Source organism: Asterias amurensis, chromosome 6 (assembly GCF_032118995.1).
Source record: "Asterias amurensis chromosome 6, ASM3211899v1".
NCBI lineage: Eukaryota > Metazoa > Echinodermata > Asteroidea > Forcipulatida > Asteriidae > Asterias > Asterias amurensis.
Genome location: NC_092653.1, coordinates 342,325 through 362,157, shown reverse-complemented (window position 1 = coordinate 362,157; position 19,833 = coordinate 342,325). Strand labels below are relative to the sequence as shown.

The window sequence follows — 19,833 nt, the reverse complement described above, 5'->3', positions numbered from 1 at the left end:
AATTTCCACAGGATTGTTATTTTATATAAGTTGTGATACACGAAGTGTGGGCCTTGGACAATACTGTTTACCGAAAGTGTATAATGGCTTTAAGCAATATTGATAATAGTTTTGATGATATTGATGCAAGTTTGGTGGTTCGAATCCTACCTACAGTACAGCCCCTAAATTGCCATCGAGGCACGCAGGGGAAACGAGGGCTGTAACGAGGGTGTTATTACCCCATTGAGTGCACACGCCTCGTAGCGAGCGAGTGAAAAGGGGCAAACTGTATCTTGTAGTTTACTAGTATTATTATACATACCTGCTGTGCAAACAGCAAACACCATTTGCATTGAATCAAAGAAGAAAAACATAACAAGAAGAGATATGGAAGCGCCGACGGGCAAAAACATCGCTTGAGTTGTATCTATACTATGAACTGTGTATAGAATAGGGAAAAAAGAGAGCAAGAAATCAGTTAAAATGTATCCACATTACATAATGGGAAAATGTATAGTTAAATACACTTTTGAACAAAATCCGTGTTGAGATAGCAGTGGAGAAAACACAGCAATAATTTGTATGTCTTATTTTTTTACTAGAAAGCGAACTTGACCCGCTAATAACCCAGAAACAATTTACTTTACCCACAACAACCAATGAACTACATGTGTACCCATAGTACCTTTTGACACCCTGACATTATACATGTAGGCACACTTATGGGCAATAATAAAACAAATATTGACTGCTTTTACTTGGGCTAATAAAACTACAAGACTCCCTTAGAACAGTCTATATTCCCAAGGTTTCCCCACAGAAAAAGCGAACGCACCAAGGATCACCTAGGAAGTTGTAGTTTAAAAACATATCACTCAAAGTGGTCATTATTTGTGTTTTACCAAATCATTGATGAGTAAAACACAAATAAAATGATTTAAATAGTTCATTGTTTGTTTCTATATCGTCACAAATGTTGTTATCACATGTAAATTGCTCAGTATGTAGAATATTATAAAAATTCTGTCGAGTAGAGATACATTGTAGATTGAGGGCTTCAGTGATTTACATTTTATGGATCACAGTTTCAGAAATCTAGATTCCTGATACCTGTGAGTTTCTATCTACGTATGTACATGTACTTGAGGATATTATCTATATATGTGTGAATATTGTGTGTTTGGATAGACCAAGGATGTCCTTGTTTAGACACCTCACTTTCCAGTAAAAAACAATACACAAAATGTTTGATTTATTTATAGGATTGACAGACAATTATTTGTGTTTGTCTCATGAAGGGGGGGGGACCAAGTGCATGTTGTACTTGTTAGCAAGGCTACAGTGCCAGTGGACATGAATAAGATAATGTCCCATTGTATTCTGAGATTGCACACATTTTTAAACACTGGTTCTACATTAATGCCATGTGTAGTGTCACCTATGCTGTAATGTAGATGTAGCCTTGAAGTCTCCCAAACAACCCTCATAGTGCACTTCCTCTCTTACTCTGTACATCAGTCATATTAAAAGAATTGTACGATCTATTAATAACTCAAGGTACACATCTACAGTGTGTATACACACCAAGCCTGGAAGCAATAATGATGTGAGCATGGAGCTATACATTTTGTAAGAACTTCCTTCCACCACTACACAAGACCAGCCTGGCCTACTCAGTCTGGGCCTACTCACAAGTCTAGGCCTACTCAGGCTAGACTTCTGATTGACAGTTGACAGTAGAATACTACAACAATGACACATGAAAGGTTTACTGAACAGATATAAATACAGTAATTTTCAAGTACGCGCTAATCCTGATCAGATTGGCAGAATGGAGTGGTGATAAAAACCTGTTGAGTATGGAACTATGGTACACAGACAAGAAAACTCTAATATATGACATCAGGCTAGCAATTGTTAGCCAGTGTCATCGATGCCCTTGCAACCATGGTGCCCCCTCGAATAATTATCTTTTACTTTACTGCCATAATTGCAGTGCCCTTTACATGTAATTTATCCCTTTTGGCCACCAGGCCTTTATTAATGGAAGTTAAATACACAAATTGTTGCTTTTTGGCAATGATATTATCCAGTAAAATTTATTCAGGAGTCGATGGCAACATGATACTCATAATCTTATCATGACTTGCACCCCATACATGTACAATGTAGCTTGTACACATCGGATGTTCTGCTTTCATAAGGAACCAGTCAAAACATCCAATGAACGACAAGAGCTCGTTATCAGTATTAACCTCTTTTGTAATTGGTTTGAGAACAGATCCAAACCTTTCAGTGAATGAAATGTCTCTTGCAAAACTTGTTTAAGGAAACTTAAAGAGCACTTAGAGCACTTAAAGCAAGTTTTGTGTGAGATTTGTTTTTCTGGGTTGGGGGGTGGAGGTGATTTGACAAACCATTCACAGCTTGCTTTAAAACAAGATATTTATCTCAAACTTAACCAAATTACAGGATGGAAAGTACCTCTATGGGTAGAAATTTACTCTGTGTCCTACAGTAGTTGCAAGGTGTGTACAGATACATGCAAGATGTGTACAGGTACACTATATTATGAATGGTCAGAGCACACCCTGTCCAGTGGACAGTGACACTGCATTGCTAAAGGTGACCTCAGATCGGTCCAAGGTTGAACATTCTCTAAACACAATATCTACGTTATAACAATGAAACTGTACCATGGTCTTTATATTTTTGGGAACAAACAGCTCAACAAAGGAACACCTTCCCTCCAAGTGCATTCATAAACTTTAATGGAAAGCTACTTTCATGGAAAAGTCATATAAATTCTCACTGAAAGATTTACAGTGCAAGAAGACTTTAACTTAATCAAATGATACTAGCTACGCATAGTCAGGATAGAGGCTCACTGAATTTGAGGCTGATTTCTATATGTATTATGTTGTTTTATGAGAAATTGCCTGACATCACAAAGCTTGACGGCCACTTCAAGGCGACATCTACATTTGGGCTATTCACCCAACCAGGGGAACGTTGCTACCTACATGTATATTAGGCTGAAACAGGGTTTACCCCTTCATAGTCCATAAGGATGTAAGCTTGGGTATCATCCACTAGGAGCCACCTACTCCTGGGGCTGAAACAGGGTTACCCCCTTCATAGTCCATAAGGATGTAAGCTTGGGTATCAGCCACTAGGAGCCACCTACTCCTGGGGCTGAAACAGGGTTACCCCCTTCATAGTCCATAAGGATGTAGGCATGGGTATCATCCACTAGGAGCCACCTACTCCTACATGTAGGGCTGAAACAGGGTTACCCCTTTCATAGTCTGTAAGGATGTAGGCATGGGTATCATCCACTAGGAACCTGGCTGGTAGAGCAGAATGCAATACTTTTCCAATTTTGACAAAGCAATTACATCATATGGTTTATTAAGTGACAGCCTTGCTCAAGGATACAGCGGGTGTCATAACCGAGATTCGAACCCACAATTAACTAAGCTGACAACACCAGAGCTTAGATCCAGTGGACATAGACTGCCAGGCCACAACACATCAAGGCAACAATGCATTGTTAAGGGTGCCCAGTATTTTCTATAGATTAATATAAAATTTAACCCTGGTATTTTCTGTAGATTTATTGTGAAAAAGGAGAAAGGTGTTGAAAAGGCTTCCTTACCATTTTCATTTACTGGAGCGGCATTTGGATTGGGACCTTGTGCTAAAGCGTCTTTGTCTTCTTTTAAATTCTTCTCCTTTTCTTCTTGATCCATATTCAAAGATCTAAAAATGGTGGAAATAAAAACATGACATTTGTGGTGTGAAAAAGAAATGAAATAATTACATTATTGAAACCAACGGTTCTTTTTAGAACTCATTTAGCGATTATCATTACATGGTGTTACCGCAAACCACATAATTACAATATTGCATAATAAAATTGTAAGTAACTGTAATTTCAAAAGTTCCTACAAGAGCCGAGTAGTCATCTTTAGACTTCAAATTCAAAACAAAGTAATCAGTCAGCCTGGGCGACTAGTGAGACTATTGTCGTACTGAGTCACAACTACTGTTTTTCAACTTCTCGGTTAATCGTGCCGCTTGACTACTATAAAAATAGTCAAAGCTCTGACAAAATTAGCCACGACTTCCTGTTTGGTGAACCAATTGTGTCACTCAAAACTACATGTATACACAACAACATAATTTACTTACAAAAGAATCAGACATCAGTGTCCACAATTTACAATATTGTGCCTGTGGCAAACATTATGCTGCAATGAATCTTGGGCTGCAACTAGTGGAAGACGCAACTATTTGAGGGGCTACTAGTCGAGGAGTAAATTTCACTAGTAGCCATGGCATAGTAATCAGAACAAGGTTCAATGACTCATGCACATATTGAACATTGAATCTCAGGTCTAAGTAAAACGTGAAATCGTGTGCACTTTAGACAAAGCTATTATAATAATATAATGTTATGCTGGGAATCAAATCAAAGCAAATCTAATTTTGATTGTCACTATTCAAAGACCAATAAATATTATTAATAATATTAATAACAGTATAAATCATTTACCTGTCATTTCTAAGGCTTATTTCCCTAGAGGTTTGAACTACTCAGCCTTATTATCCATGTGACAATCAAAATAACTAATTCAATACTTCAATCCTGAGCTGACTAGGGACAGAGATGCACTTCTCTTTCCTGATTATGAGGTTTCAATCCTTGGACAGAAGTTCAGACTTGAAAGAGATGAATGCCCTTTTTGGGAAGAATAAAAAACTGATCATTCTGTTCAAATCCCTTATATTAAAAACTATGTACTTGTATTATCAAACTATGGCTAATTCAATTTTAATTCATGCACATATTTTATATTGTAACTAGATTGTACATTTAAATGAGTTATATCTACAAAAGCTCATGTTTGTAAAAAACAATTGCTTTAAAATTTGTAACAAAGGCTACTTTATCATTTTAATCAAGAATTTTGGGTATAACTTACATGTAGGCTGAACATTTAAGAGATCTTTTTTAAATGAACAAAAAAAACATTTTGAATTATGAAATACAGTATGGCAGGTAGTGATAGATGGGTCAAGTTCAATCCCTTGGTGATCAAACCATGTAATGACCAACATCAAGAAAGAAGTAAATATTCACTAACGATCTAATATCACTGGGTCATTTATAAGCCTCTAGGTTTTTATTCTGTTCCCAGGTCATAACATAGTGCTGTACATTTCTATGAATGCATTCACCGAAATCTAAAACATCTAGAGCAAGGAACTATTAGAACCCCAAATAATGTCAATCAGACTTATTTCCACATCAGCTCATTCAAGAGAATTCATTGCCAGCCATTTTGCTGTTGGCAAACTTCAGGGTTGCACAAAACAGGAAACGCTAGTGAGTTTACATGTCGAGCTACTACCTAGCCCCGACAGCGAGCAATTATCTACAGTCCTAGCAATCACACCAATGCTTTTTCCTTCACAACATTTTGATGAAACAGTTGTCGCTGGGATTATTATTATTCCCCTCAGGTGTAGAAAAGACTAATTGTGTATACAAGTTTCTACTGATGTACTTGCTGAAAGCATTGGAGGGGGGACTGAAAGCAAGTTGACCTCAAACATCCTATAACGAGATGTTGATATGGTTACAACGAGACATTACATGTTCATAAACACCAACCATGTTCATTTTTAAAAATCTTTAGCATAATGCAATGTGATAAACAAGTTGAATATCTGATTTTATTGTTCAGAAACATATACTCTAATGTTTGAAGAAAAAAATATTTCCAGGTGACTTTAAGATGTTACAATTCAGTAGGTTTTTAAAAGAATGTGCATATCAACAGAATTTATACAGAACTATAGATCATGGACACAATGTGGACTATTTCTTTCTCCCTTTTGGTGACTGCTTTAAATTTTCTTTAAGTGGAAGGATCCAAGAAATTAAAAGTAATCCTAAAGTCTGGCAAAATCCTGAGAAACCGCTCGCCTGCTCAAAGTTATTATTTAAAACTCAAGGGAAAGTTTACCAAGTGTTAATTTTTTGGCTGGAAGTGTCTGGGTTTGGCATGGAGCATTGCATAACATTTAAATGTAGTTTATCAATATCTCACATTGAGAATTATATTTTATATTTCTTGTTTGCCATTTTTAACTCATCTTCCTTTTCTTGTAATGCAACATAATTCAGCTTTGTGATGCCAGTTTGTTTTTTAACACAAAAGATTGAATAAATGAATTAATTAATTATCCATAATACAAAATAAAGATATTGTAAAAACTAGTTGTGTAAATATAAACAATGTCCTGTTATTATCATGTGAATCTAGGTTACCTATTCCAATATTGATACTGGTTGGTAGCACTGCTGGTTGGAATCAAAGATTTATTAACAATCTTCCTTGAAAACATCTTATAGAAATTTGCATATTGTTTTTCCAGAGCACTATGTCTCAAGTGTAGCTGTCACTCACACTGAGTGCAATACACTACAGCGATATCGCTCGTAACTCAACCATTTTATGCACCGAGTGCCACTAAATGTTCAGCCCTGTCACTGTAACATGAGAAAAAGTTCAACCTCTTTTATATTCTACAATTGTCACGTACATCACAGTGTGTTAGCTAGAGACACTTTAGCAAGCACTGAGCATCTACTGCTATGGTAAGGGGATACTACTGCAGCCCCCAGGCAGCAAGCCAGCAGTGCAGATATTCAATTGGAAAACCTCAATTTCAGTTTGTCATCAAACATTTTATTTGACCTTTTTTATTGTTTACCATGAGCTGAAAACTTGTATGAAATTCCATTCCATTTTTGTAAATTTTAAGTGTGTTTTTGATGAGTAACCTGGACCCAATTATGAAAAGAAAAGTGCTCAGCATGTTATTGAATTCTGCTCAGCATGTTATGGAATTCCACTCAGCACAAAATTGTTTTTACACTTGGTAAGATTGCGACTGATTACATGCAGTTGATTTTTGTTTGAGAACAAGTTTGTTTTAAACCAATGCTTTCTTCAAGAGAGTTTAATCACAATCGGTCAAGAAGGCTGATTGAGTTTTTAGTTGGAAAAGACTAGAGGCAGTTTGACTAGAGTGAGGCCCACAGTCTCTAATATCCTCCTTTCCTGAGTCACTCTACAAAAGGACTCGCGAGGTAGCACCATCATCTGAGTTCAACAGTTTGTGTCTTGAGTTACCACAAAGTGTTGAATTTGTTAAATCAATCAAGGAAGATAGGGTTGTAATTAAATTTACACAAAATATAACTTGTTTTTTTCTTCTTCTTTTTACATACAACCACATTAAATAACTCTTTCCTGCAGTTTCAGAAGTACATAACTAACAATTAAGGAAATATTTTGTCACTAATTACACTTATTTGTTGAGGTTTTTTTTATACAGTACACTGTGTCTATGTAAACCACATAATTATTAGCTTTAAAATCAAATTGCATGGGAAGCTTTAAGAGTCCCTGCCTGTAAGAATGTACCAAATTAGGGGGGGGGTGTGATTCATGGGTTCGCAGATCTTCTTCCAAAAAATTAGAGTGATACACCATCATACCAAACGAATAAATCCAAAATTTTAGTTTGCTGGCGCTTTCGGTTTTTGAGTTACCAGTTATCAAAGTTTGGGCCAAAAAGCCCTCAAGAAACGAATAGTACATTCCCTGTAAACACAAAAACGTGCGCCAAGGTCATCCCAGAAAGAGTAAAACATTTTTTGAAACCTCCAGTTGGGCTTATAACAAAAGTAAAAAAAAAAATTTGGGATCTCATTGGCGCGTCATGTTACGCGCACCTGAACCTTTGACGAACAGTGCCCTCGTGCCATTTTCATCGCCTCATAACTCAACGCGCCTATAGGATCCCATGAATTGAACAAGTTCAAATGAAAGAGCTTGCATCGCTAAAACAAATTTAAGTGAAAAGTGAGTGAGATCTCGTTGGCGCAGAGAGATAATAGAGGTCAAAGTTCAAATTTTACCAATATATTGCGTTTTCGCACCTCCGTAACTTCGCGCGCCAACAACAAAAAATTGTTTTTATGGCAACTGGGCATTGGAACAGTTTTCATCTAATGACAAATGAAAAAAGAATCTTGGGATCTCTGCAACTTGCATGTCAAAAGATTTTTTGAAAATTTTCTAAAGTATTGTCATTCCACACATTTTGGCCTAAATTGGCACAACATTCACTTTTTTCATCACTGTAAGTATCTATGCCAACAAGATCCAATCAATGTTTTCTTTTATTTGGTTAAGTTGAGTGTTCCTAAACAGATTTCAATTGAAAAATAATTGGGATCATGTTGGCCCACCAATATAACAAAGGTCAAAGGTCGTATGAAACTACACTACTGCCTATTTCGGGCGATTTTGCGTCGTCTAGAAATCCACGCGCCAATATGATCCCATTAAGTTGTCTGCGTTTTATGATTATATAGATTCTCAGCAACACATACAAAGCAAAAACCAAATGGGATTAGAGTGGCGCTAACAAATATTACAGATCAAAAGTTTACAATACATGCCTATACTTATGCATTGCTGTGGCAACCGAAAGTGAGAAATATCCCCCAATTGATTGAGAGATAGACTGGACTTGAAGTTGGCTCTTGACAGAAATATAAAAAACACCCATATTCTTTGTAACCTTTGACCTTGGCAACAGTTACCAACCAACATTAAACTAACACCATTTGTAAAAACAAGTCCAGTCTATATCTTGACTAAAATTCATTTTGGAGACCTATCCCCTTCATGGTTTGCCAACATTTTGAAATTGGGGGATATTTCTCACTTTCGGTTGCCACAGCAATGCATAAGTACAATGTGTATAGGCATGTATTGTGAACTTTTGATCTGTAATATTTGTTAGCGCCACTCAAATCCCATTTGGTTTTTGCTTTTTATGTGTTGCTGAGAATCTATATAATCATAAAATGCAGACAACTTAATGGGATCATATTGGCGCGTGGATTTCTAGACGACGCAAAATCGCCCGAAATAGGCAGTAGTGTAGTTTCATATGACCTTTGACCTTTGTTATATTGGTGGGCCAACATGATCCCAATTATTTTTCAATTGAAATCTGTTTAGGAACACTCAACTTAACCAAATACAAGAAAACATTGATGGGACCTTGTTGGCATAGATACTTACAGTGATGAAAAAAGTGAATGTTGTGCCAATTTAGGCCAAAATGTGTGGAATGACAATACTTTAGAAAATTTTCAAAAAATCTTTTGACATGCAAGTTGCAGAGATCCCAAGATTCTTTTTTCATTTGTCATTAGATGAAAACTGTTCCAATACCCAGTTGCCATAAAAACAATTTTTTGTTGTTGACTCACGAAGTTACGGAGGTGCGAATACGCAATATATTGGTAAAATTTGAACTTTGACCTCTATTATCTCTCTGCGCCAACGAGATCCCACGCACTTTGCACTTAAATTTGTTTTAGGGATGCAAGCTCTTTCATTTGAACTTGTTTAATTCATGGGATCTTATAGGCGCGCTGAGTTATGAGGCGTTAAAAATGGCACGAGGGCACTGTTCGTCAAAGGTTCAGGTGCGCGTAACATGATGCGCCAACGAGATCCCAATTTTTTTTTTTTACTTTTGTTATGAGCCTAACTGGAGGTTTCAAAAAATGTTTTACTTTTGTTGGGATGACCTTGGCGCACATTTTTGTGCTTACAGGGAATGTACTATTCGTTTCTCGAGGGCTTTTAGGCCGAAACTTTGATAACTGGTAACTCCAAAACCGAAAGCGTCAGCAAACTAAAATTTTGGATTTATTCGTTTGGTATGATGATGTATCACTCTAATTTTTAAGAAGATCTGAGAACCCATGAATCACCACTTGGTACACTCTTACAGGCAGGGACTCTTAAAGACCCTGGGGTCGATTTCACAAAGAGTTACTTTAGGACTAGTTCTAACTTAGGACTAGTCCTAGGAGATATACTAGTCCTAAGTTAGGACGAGTAACTGGTCCTAACTCGAGATAAGACTGTTCCTAACTCTTTGTGAAATCCACCCCTGGACACTATTGGTAATTGTCAAAGACCAGTCTTCTCACTTGGTGTATCTCAACATACGCATAAAACAACAAACCTGTGAAAATTAGAGCTCAATTGGTCGTCGGAATTGCGAGATAATAATGAAAGAAAAAACACCCTTGTCACACGAAGTTGTGAGCTTTCAGATACTTGATTTCGAGACTTCAAATTCTAAATCAGAGGTCTCGAAATCAAATTGGTGGAAAATTACTTATTTCTCGGAAACTACGTTACTTCAGAGGGAGCCGTTTCTTACAACGTTTTATACTATCAACCTGTCCCCATTACTTGTTACCAAATAAGTAAGGTTTTATGCTAATAATTATTTTGAGTAATTACCAATAGTGTCCACTGCCTTTAACGGTGGAAACTTATCATTTAATATTTCAGCAGTATAATGACGTAAGGATTGACATCACCTTAGCTTTCACTACCATTGAGGTTACAGTGGAAGGTTTGACAGACTTGATAAGACATTAATTATTGACGACTTTGCACACCAGTCCAATCCTCCATCGTTTCTCAATAATTAGTTTGGAATCTAAGACTAAGGTGACAAGAAGGTCATGTCCAAATTAAGAAGCTTTGGTTGTGACTTCAAAGCGCTACTGGAAATGTGTGAACTTCCTGTCTAGAATACTGCCTGGGTACAATAAAGGCTGAGAGTGAAATCACCTCCATTAAAGGAACATGCTGCTCATGAAGGCTGCACCTGAAGCCAAAACTTGAAACCCAAGCTGCTGTTCCAAACATAGCCGAATAATGCAATTAATATTGATGTACTGATTTAATAGTGGTCCATAAACTGTATTTTCATCCATATTGTAAATTGTACAGTGATTTCTGGTGATAAACATTTGATTACAATCTCCATGTGATGAGTCAGAGACCTTTTTTTTTTTTTTTTGCTTTGAATGTTACATCGATTTATTGAATCCTTTGAATAACAAGTTTTAAATCAAGATATTCATTTGATATGAACATTTGGAGAAAAAAAACAGATGGTAGTAATACAAAAACAATTTAAAAAGGTTACAGCTTTTAATTTGCAGAGATTCCAAACAACTCACTAGTGACTAGAAACACTCTGAAACACACTGAAACTTAATTCCCATTTGGAAACAGACACTCCAAGGGCCTCTTCGTTTTAGATTAAATTGTAAACTTGCATGAACTTGAAGGTAGTGAAAGAAAGGAACTTAATGTATACATCAGTGAATTCAGTTTCATTTGGCCAGCGGATTGCAGGGCTGTATGCTTCGTTTTTGAAAGGGCAAGGGCACCAAGGCATTTTCTCTTTGGCAAAGGGCACCCTATGAGGATATTGTAAATTTCTACTGTAACATTTCAAGGGCACCAAGGCAATGACAAGGGGCAACGAAGGCAATTGCCTCCGTTGCCTCCGTGAAGTATCAGGCCTGGGATTGAAAAAAACATAGCTCCACCACAGTGTTTCCTAAAGAACATCTGAAGACCATTTCCAATTCTTACATTGGTGGAGGTGACTAGTCTAGGCTCACATTATCATTGCTCATTCCAAACAATGGGCTTCTGTTGTATTGTTTTTTCCCTCTTTTTTTTGACGGGGGGGGGGGGGGGGGGGGGGGGGGGGGCACAACTGACCTTCCCTTTGATTTAGAATGTTAAAATGGTTATAGCTTCGTTTGGAAATATGTCATAGTTTTAGGTAACAGCAACATTATCCTTTAAAGTGGTTTCATGTACGTTTGTTGCAAACAGCTTCACTTTCAGACATGTAGTATTTAGTATCTCAGATCAATTCTTGTCAGTGCTCACCATTCACAAATATAAGCATTAAGATTAACAAGAGTAACAAGCTATAGTCTTTTAGTCCATCAGTCACGCATCTAGATGAATAATTTATATGGAAGTTATTAAATGGGAGCAGGGCAAACCAACTTGCCTAAGCCCACAAGGGAATCAAATTATTAATAATTTCCCAACAGCCTGAATAATCCTTGATGCATGGCAGGGGTTGGGAGAGAATTCAATGTCATGGTTCACTGACTCTGGTTGTGGGATGATGGATAAATTTATGTCTACAATCTTGGCAAAATAGGAAGCAGTGTGTTTGCGTTTTGGATGAAAGCAATTCAGTATAGTAACAATAATGTTATCTGAACATACTGCGTTTAACACTAGAGCTTAAATGTTTCTAAGCACTACAGTATTTAAATATCCTGCAAGTTATAACAGTAATAATAACATCTGCAATTCTGTAGCGCCTAACACCTCCAAAAGAAAGTCTTTAAGCGCTCAAAGGAACAAAAGAATAATTATGAATACGATGAATTGAACAGAAATGTTTTGAGATGAGTCTTGTGCAACATGTATACTTTAAAGTATAATGTCCGACCTATGTAGATAATATATTCCTTTACATCAACTAGACTGCCGAGGTTGCCCAGTACCTAGAGGCAGTTGGAATCCTATGTTTTGGCAGTTGAGCGGGTACCGCAACGATATAAGAGATGTTAAATTTGCATCGGGGATAAAGAATAATAATATAATAAATATAGGATTCGAACTGCCTCTAGCTACCAGGCAATCTATGCAGTAGTCTAGTTGGTAAGACACTGCTTTTGAATTGCAAGGGTCGTGGGTTCGAATCCCACCCGAGTGCTAACACACATCGGTGTATACAACAACAACAAATATTCTTAATCCTGATGCAAATTTGATTATAGTTCTTACCTGAAGCTGCCGTAGACAATAAGCAAGATGGAGATGACAAATGTGGACACTCTGGATGAATCCACCATGGAATATGCCCTGGAGAAATACAAAACAATTCAAGCATGAAATAAAATACCAACTGGGCAGTACAAATTTACAGTTTTCTCATTGGGTGCCCTTTACAAAGGAAAAACATGCCCTGGTGCCCTTGCCCTTTCAAAAACGAAGCATACATGTACAGGCCCGAATCTTGGAAAGATTATAAAGTGAGCTGGTTGACTGTTTATTTTTCTAACAGGTTGCCTATTGACCCATTTAGCGACAGTGCACTGTTACATGCGCCTATCCTGTCTACACTGTTTGGAGATTTAAAATGTATGCAAAGAAATTGACTCCCAAAATGGTGGAAATAGAAGATGCACATTGTGTGGAGGTTTGTTCTGCATGATCATGCAACACCAAGTGATCAATAGGTTATAAATCTAATCATTTACTACAACAATTGTACAGAGTGTACAGTGTGTATTACAAAGTGCAGTGTGTATAGGGGTTTAGTGTTTCCATTGCTTTATCTATCAAGAAAGGAACTTCAAATGTTATGTTGATAATCTTTACACGGCACATCACATTACACAATATGTACTTTCAGTATGTAAACAAGTTTCAAGTACAAATCTTAAGCTGTGTCTGCATTTTAGATTATATTTAACCAAGACCATAGATCTTACTGGTGTCTACACTTGGAATATTTACATAGGCCAACCCTCGCTCAAATGGGAAAACTTAAGTCGTGTCCCCATTGGACTTATTTTTGCTATAGTACCACGACTTTTTTGTTGAATGACAATATTAAATCCAATTGGAACGCATGTTAAAATGACCTCCCTGTCAACTCAATGCGATCGTCATGTAAAACTACAGGTTTACAGGCCAAATGAGGTCGCGGTAGACTTTCACGCAGCCACGGTAAGTTATCAGGGCCGATAAAAAGTCCAATGGGAACGCTCCACGCTGTAAACCTACCACGACCAGGGTGTAAAACGCTACGCAAATAACACCACTTCCTGTATACACACAGAAGGCGCACGAACATGGAAGATGGTTCCCTGTCTGCTTTGCACTGACCATCATTCCATATTCAGCGTGTGTACATGTACCATGCAATACAAAAACAACGCTATTTTCAATCTTGTCCAGTTGCTGCAGTTTCACTTCTAAGTTTTTTTTGGTAAGAAATATGGCAGATTTGATCGATTTTGTGAGGAGTTTAAAGGAACACGTTGCCTTGGATCAGTCAAGTTGGTCTTTGAAAAGTGTTTGTAACCGTTTGTTATAAAATGCATGGTGAGAAAGATGTTTTAAAAGAAGAATACAATGATCCACACAAATGTGCCTCTAAATTGCGTGGTTTTCCTTTTACTTTGCGAACTAACACGGTCGGCCATTTATGGGAGTCAAAAATTTGACTCTCATAAATGGCAGACCGTGTTTGTCGACGAGGTAAAAGGAAAACCACGCAATTTCGAGTGATACTTGTGTGTAATACTTGTGTGGATGATTATATTCTACTTTTAAAATACCTTTCTAACCAATGCATTTTATAACAAACGGTTACAAACGCTTTTCAAAGACCAACTCGTCCAATCCAAGGCAACGTGTTCCTTTAATTGGGCTAGACGAATGTGAAAATGCTGCGCGAATAATTGCGCGCGAAAACTACGTCACAGACACGTCAGATCCTGCTTGGGTCAAAGGTGACTGTGCACAGCACCCCCGATGTGTGACGATCTACCAGTTTTGGAGAGCGAGTTAACTGTTCCGTCTTGGAATTAAAGTCCAGGTGGGAATGCATTGATAGAACTACACCTAATCCAGCCACGGTAACTTTCCACTGTGTGGCTGCGGAATAAAAAGTCAAATGGTAACATGGCTTAATAAACCAACTGACTTAATACAAAAAAATGAGGGCGCTATGCCAATGACCTTTAACGTGACCTAGCTTGTAAACAATAGTTGAAGAGAAGTACAGCAAATAAATGGGAAAAAAGTCCATTGTGATCATGGAGCCCTTTAATCTTGTCCTTTCTCCTGAAGATACATGTAGTACCCATATAACAACATCATCCGAGAACAAAGTTCAAATCAGTAACTTGTCAAACAAAGAGTATTTGCTTTCACTGTGACTCATGTTGGAGCTGGGGTTTCCGCAATCCACAAGTGTGGTTCCCACAACATGTAGGCCCATTGTGTATCAGTTGCATACTACAGCTGGCATTAGACTTCATTGTGAATCTTGCATGCATGAATGATTCTGGAATCAAACAAATGGTAAAATCCTGGCCTTCTCCACTGTCCATTGTTCAACAGAAAAAGCCCTGAGTTAAACCTGGTTGCACCTCATTGATTATCAGCTACAATTGTTGGAGAGATAGAGCTCTCTATGGTAATAGTGCATGTGGTGTGTAATGTAGCGATTGAATCCTACTAACATTCAGTGTTGCTCCATGGACTGAGCGAGCTTCTGGTAGCGCTGTGTGCCTGTGTTTCCCTACATGTTTCAAATAAAGTATTTATAAAACAATGTTCAACAATTTGATGATTTTGTTTTGCTTGAGCTGCAACCTTGCCCCCTGTTTCTGTTGGACAATAGACAGTGTTCAATTTGTGGGCTGTGACTATACATTGTATGGACTCTGCATGGTCTTTGCAATAGACTGGTGTGCCATTCTTCAACAGGTGGTGGGAGAACTACATGTGTAGATGACTACTTTGAGCATTTCACAGAAACTTTGTAACAAATGGAGTGCAAACATTAGTTTTAAAAATACTATTATATAACCTGTTGGCCAGACTTAGGTTAATTAAAGACTCATAAATACCCCAGACAGTTGCCCTACTCCTATTGGTGGAGAGCACGTCACGTGAGAGTGTTTAAACGGTTGATAATGACCAGCTAGAGCTGTTTATAACCGGCTGGCTTCCGCATGTCGGGTGCACGCGTACGCCAATATGATCACGCGTAATCTATTTCTAAGCGCGTGCATAATCTATTTCTAAGCGCGCGCGCATACACACATTAATAAACAGATTCTACACAAAGTTTTTTTTTTAAATATTTCAAACCTCGAGTTTTAAATTGTCAAAATGTATATAATTGTATTTTTTAAATGTTTTTTAACAAAGGGCATTTATGAATGGTAATAAAAGAGTAGTGACTCGTTCTTAAACGTCCGTTAAAAACCATCGTTGCTGTGCGCTAAAGGAGACGTGGCCGTTATCACGTGGCAATGACCCTGCCGCGAAAATAGTCTTAGACTGGATACACTGTTCAATAAAATAAAATTAATTGTTTTATGTTAGATTTTTGAAACTGAGTGCATTATGTTGAAATAAATTATGTTAAAATTTGATTTCATTTAAAACTAAGAAGGAAAACAAACAAAATTTAATGCCCAGTTTGAAAGTAACCTTGAGGTAAAGATGCAGTACACACTTGAAAGAAACCAGGTGACATTTTGTGTCATAATTTCCACATAAATCCAAGAGTTATGAAAGTAAAAGCTGGACAGGTTTTGTGATGTGCCCCCATTCATCATATCAAATGTTGATAAGAACTCGACAGTGCAATCTCCATTAAATAGAAGATTTTATGTTTTCTTCCATTGAGCCGTGTACAATCATGCCTGCAGGAAGTCCAGATTTTTTGTTTTTTTTGTAAACATGTGATGTAAACATGTGATGTCAAAGGTCACATCGTCTATAGTTAGGGAGTAGGCCTACCTTATTTTTATCTCAGAAAAACACACATTTTGTGTTATTTTTTGTATAGCCTATAAAACTGTGAAAGAAGATTATTTACATGTAATAATTTTTGGTCGGAAAAGAGCAGTACATATTTCGATTTTGTTTGTAGTTTGAGCTTAAAAACTATTCTGAATTTATTAAACCTTTTGACACCGAGCTCCAAAACCAAGTCACATCCAGAGTGAAAAGCTGTGTGCTCAGAAACAACACATTTAAACGCGGACCGCATTTAAACATTAATGTCTGCATGACTACTGAGTGATGAAATGCCCGTATCCGAACCAGGCTCTCCTCCAGTAGAATCCTCAATTTAATTACTTAATTAATAAGAACAAATATTCAGATTGGCTGTTACGTGGTTTAACAGATCCAAATACGAAATTGTTGTGCATATAGGCCTATCCTATACAATATAATACCCCTATAGGCATTGGCTGACTGTCTTTATTTAATACAATTCCAATGAATTTTTGTTTTATTTTTTTAAGGCTTGTGACAAGGGGTACCGGTGACAAGATTTGCCCAAAGACACAGATTCAAACAACTTGGTCAGCCTTTGATAACAATTGTTGTCAAATGTTTCTGTAAAAAAAAAAAGATTATGATGATTGCATTCTAAATATTATATTTGTAAACAAAGTCACACACACCTTGGAGGTAACTCCATGCACACACCGAGCCCTGCGCGTCAGCACTTACACATTGATTTGAAATTAATTTTGAAGAAACACTATAAAACACTCACCAATCGTACGACGAGTCCGCCGCCATCTTGCAGCTGATTTAAACCACTTCTGTCACCAAAAAATCCTGATTAAAGCTGGCTACATTAGTTTGAAGTCGTAATTCTTCATAATAATGTTGATAAAAACATCCCAAGTGTAGGATTTCTTTTGTACCCAAGTTGTAATTCCAGGTTCCTGCTGTGTAAAAGAGCGATGTCGATGATCTAGACTTTCTAGTTAAATCTCCACAGAAATGGCAAAAACACCTCAAATTTTCGGCTTCATGTTGCACCGACTGTGTCTTCTTTTAACAAAGAGATCCTTGAACCGCACTGGGAAACTAGTCGGGATAATCCTTCACAGCATTTGTGAGAACCGGACGCTTAAATTCCTTCCGAAATTATTGTTTTTGTTTATAACTTCACAATCCAGATGCACACAGATCATGTACAAATTGAATGCAAGATTTCGTGCACAAAATGATGCCAACTTCTATGTAATCCCACATTCATTGTCTCCCGTCATCTCGTCGTGTCCAAAACATTATATTTGCAGAGTACCAATGAATTTAATGTTATTATTTATTTAAACTGGTGCCCTATGATTTGTGTTCAACGACATCGTAAAGCCACAGCTGTTACTACCGAGAACCAGTTATTTAAAAGGAGGTGTTTTTCAACAGAGGGCGGACTTCATATTTTGATACCAATCAATTAAAAAAGCTACCTGATTTGCCAAGAAAGGGAACCCGGCAAATTCCCACAATAAACACCAAGCTGGCAACAACAATCTCTCTCATACGAACATTGCTAAACGTATAATAATTACACAAATCAAGAAACTGTGATTCAGTAACTAGATAACAAATTGTATTCTAGTCACTATGTAATAAGCCGTTAGCTTGGGGGGGGGGGGGTTCAAACCTACAACCTTGCAATTGCAATTGTCATGCAGTTCAACCACTGAAACACTGTGACTATACTCTATAGTAGCTGCTAGTTGGAGTGAGTTGTGAGTCACCTGACAAAACCTAAACAACTGTATATTATTTTGAAGTAATACACGATAGAAACTAATTGGGTAACATATTCAAAAACAAAGTCGATGAAATTATTACTAGTTAAAATAATATTGACTGATGAAGTTTTCCCCTTTCCCTTCAAAATGTGTTTATACACAAAATAAACTGTATAGCTTTTGTGGAATTTGGCACGAGCGTTCGGAGGGACGGGTTTGTGTTTGATGTGAGGGGCGGGGTGGCAGTGGGAATTATGAAGTCTGGGTATGTCTCCAAATCTATTTAAGAAACAAAATTAAATTCTGAACTTTTTATCTTGAACCGTCATTAAACAAGTTGTTAGTTTTCTAATCTAGTATAGAAATTGAACACAGGCGAATCGTAGATTTTTTGTTAAAACCAAACCAGTGTAACCCGCTTATGAAGAGACGAGTAATGCGTAATTATTGTGAAAATACCTGGCCACAGATACAGAGCGCCCTCACTATTATGGGTGGCAGATCTGACCGGAGGGGCGGGCAATATATTTGGAGGGGGGGGGGGTCCTTTTATGATTGGTTAAGTATATGCTAATATTTTTGTGCTTCGCTACCCTAGTGCACTATGCGCAGACCTACTTTTAAAGTATTTCTTCTCAAGGTGTATTCATTATTTATGGCTGACCTTTGAGATATGGGCACAGAAATAGCAAAAAAACATTTATCAACATTAACCCAGATCCAACTGAAACAACGTGCATAATTGCGTGTAATGGGGAGGCAAATTAATTACATTCAATAACTAGTCTTGACACTCGAACGTGATCGCAGACAAAATTCGTGAAGATGAATTCTAATCAGAAGAATGTTTCTTTTATCTAAAAGGAAGGAAACATGATATCGACTGAAAAATGGCAACCCGAAGAAAATGAAACTATAACATTAAGTTGAAACCAAAACTGACAAGTTTGTGTCTGAAATTAATTCACAAAGAAATCATATGGTACAAACTGTGACCATATAAACTTTGTATCATGGGAACACAAAACTTATATACTTCCGCTGGTGGCTTGGATATTTCTTTGCAAAAAAAAAAGACACTACAAACACAACACCCATCTGGTTTTTGTTGAAATAAAATAAAAGATTGCCCGGCTGGGCCAAGAACCTAGGTTAACTCTCTGACACAGTTGATTTGATGCTATGCGGAATTGCCTGACGTAAGAAGACACTTTTATCTTTCAAAAGATTCATGTCTAAAATAAATTCAGAACTAGAATCAAGGGGTTGCTATCTCTTAGACTAGACAGTTTAAATACAGTGGACACTATTGGTAATAGAAAAACTAGCCTTCTCACTTGGTGTATCTCAACATATGCATAAAATAACAAACCTGTGAAAATTTGAGCTCAATCGGTCATCGAAGTTGCGAGATAATATTATTGAAAGAAAAAAACACCCTTGTCACACAAAGTTGTGTGCTTTCAGATGGTTGATTTCGAGACCTCAAGTTCTAAATCTGAGGTTTCGAAATCAAATTCGTGGAAAAT

General features: G+C 37.2%; 1 protein-coding gene across 2 annotated transcripts in view; it reads right to left on the bottom strand.

Annotated features, from left to right (window-relative positions):
• The window catches only part of LOC139938341 (signal peptide peptidase-like 3), a 49,503-nt gene extending 31,697 nt beyond the window's left edge, over window positions 1–17,806 (bottom strand). For both annotated transcript variants that reach the window (XM_071933796.1, XM_071933797.1), the window contains exons 1-4: window positions 17,308–17,806; window positions 12,777–12,854; window positions 3,641–3,744; window positions 305–421 (exon numbers count right to left, since the gene is read on the bottom strand). In XM_071933796.1, coding sequence (XP_071789897.1) covers window positions 305–421; window positions 3,641–3,744; window positions 12,777–12,854; window positions 17,308–17,333 — 325 coding nt within the window. In that variant the 5' untranslated portion in view covers window positions 17,334–17,806. The remainder of the gene's footprint in view (window positions 1–304; window positions 422–3,640; window positions 3,745–12,776; window positions 12,855–17,307) is intronic.
• Between the last annotated feature and the right edge of the window lie 2,027 nt (window positions 17,807–19,833).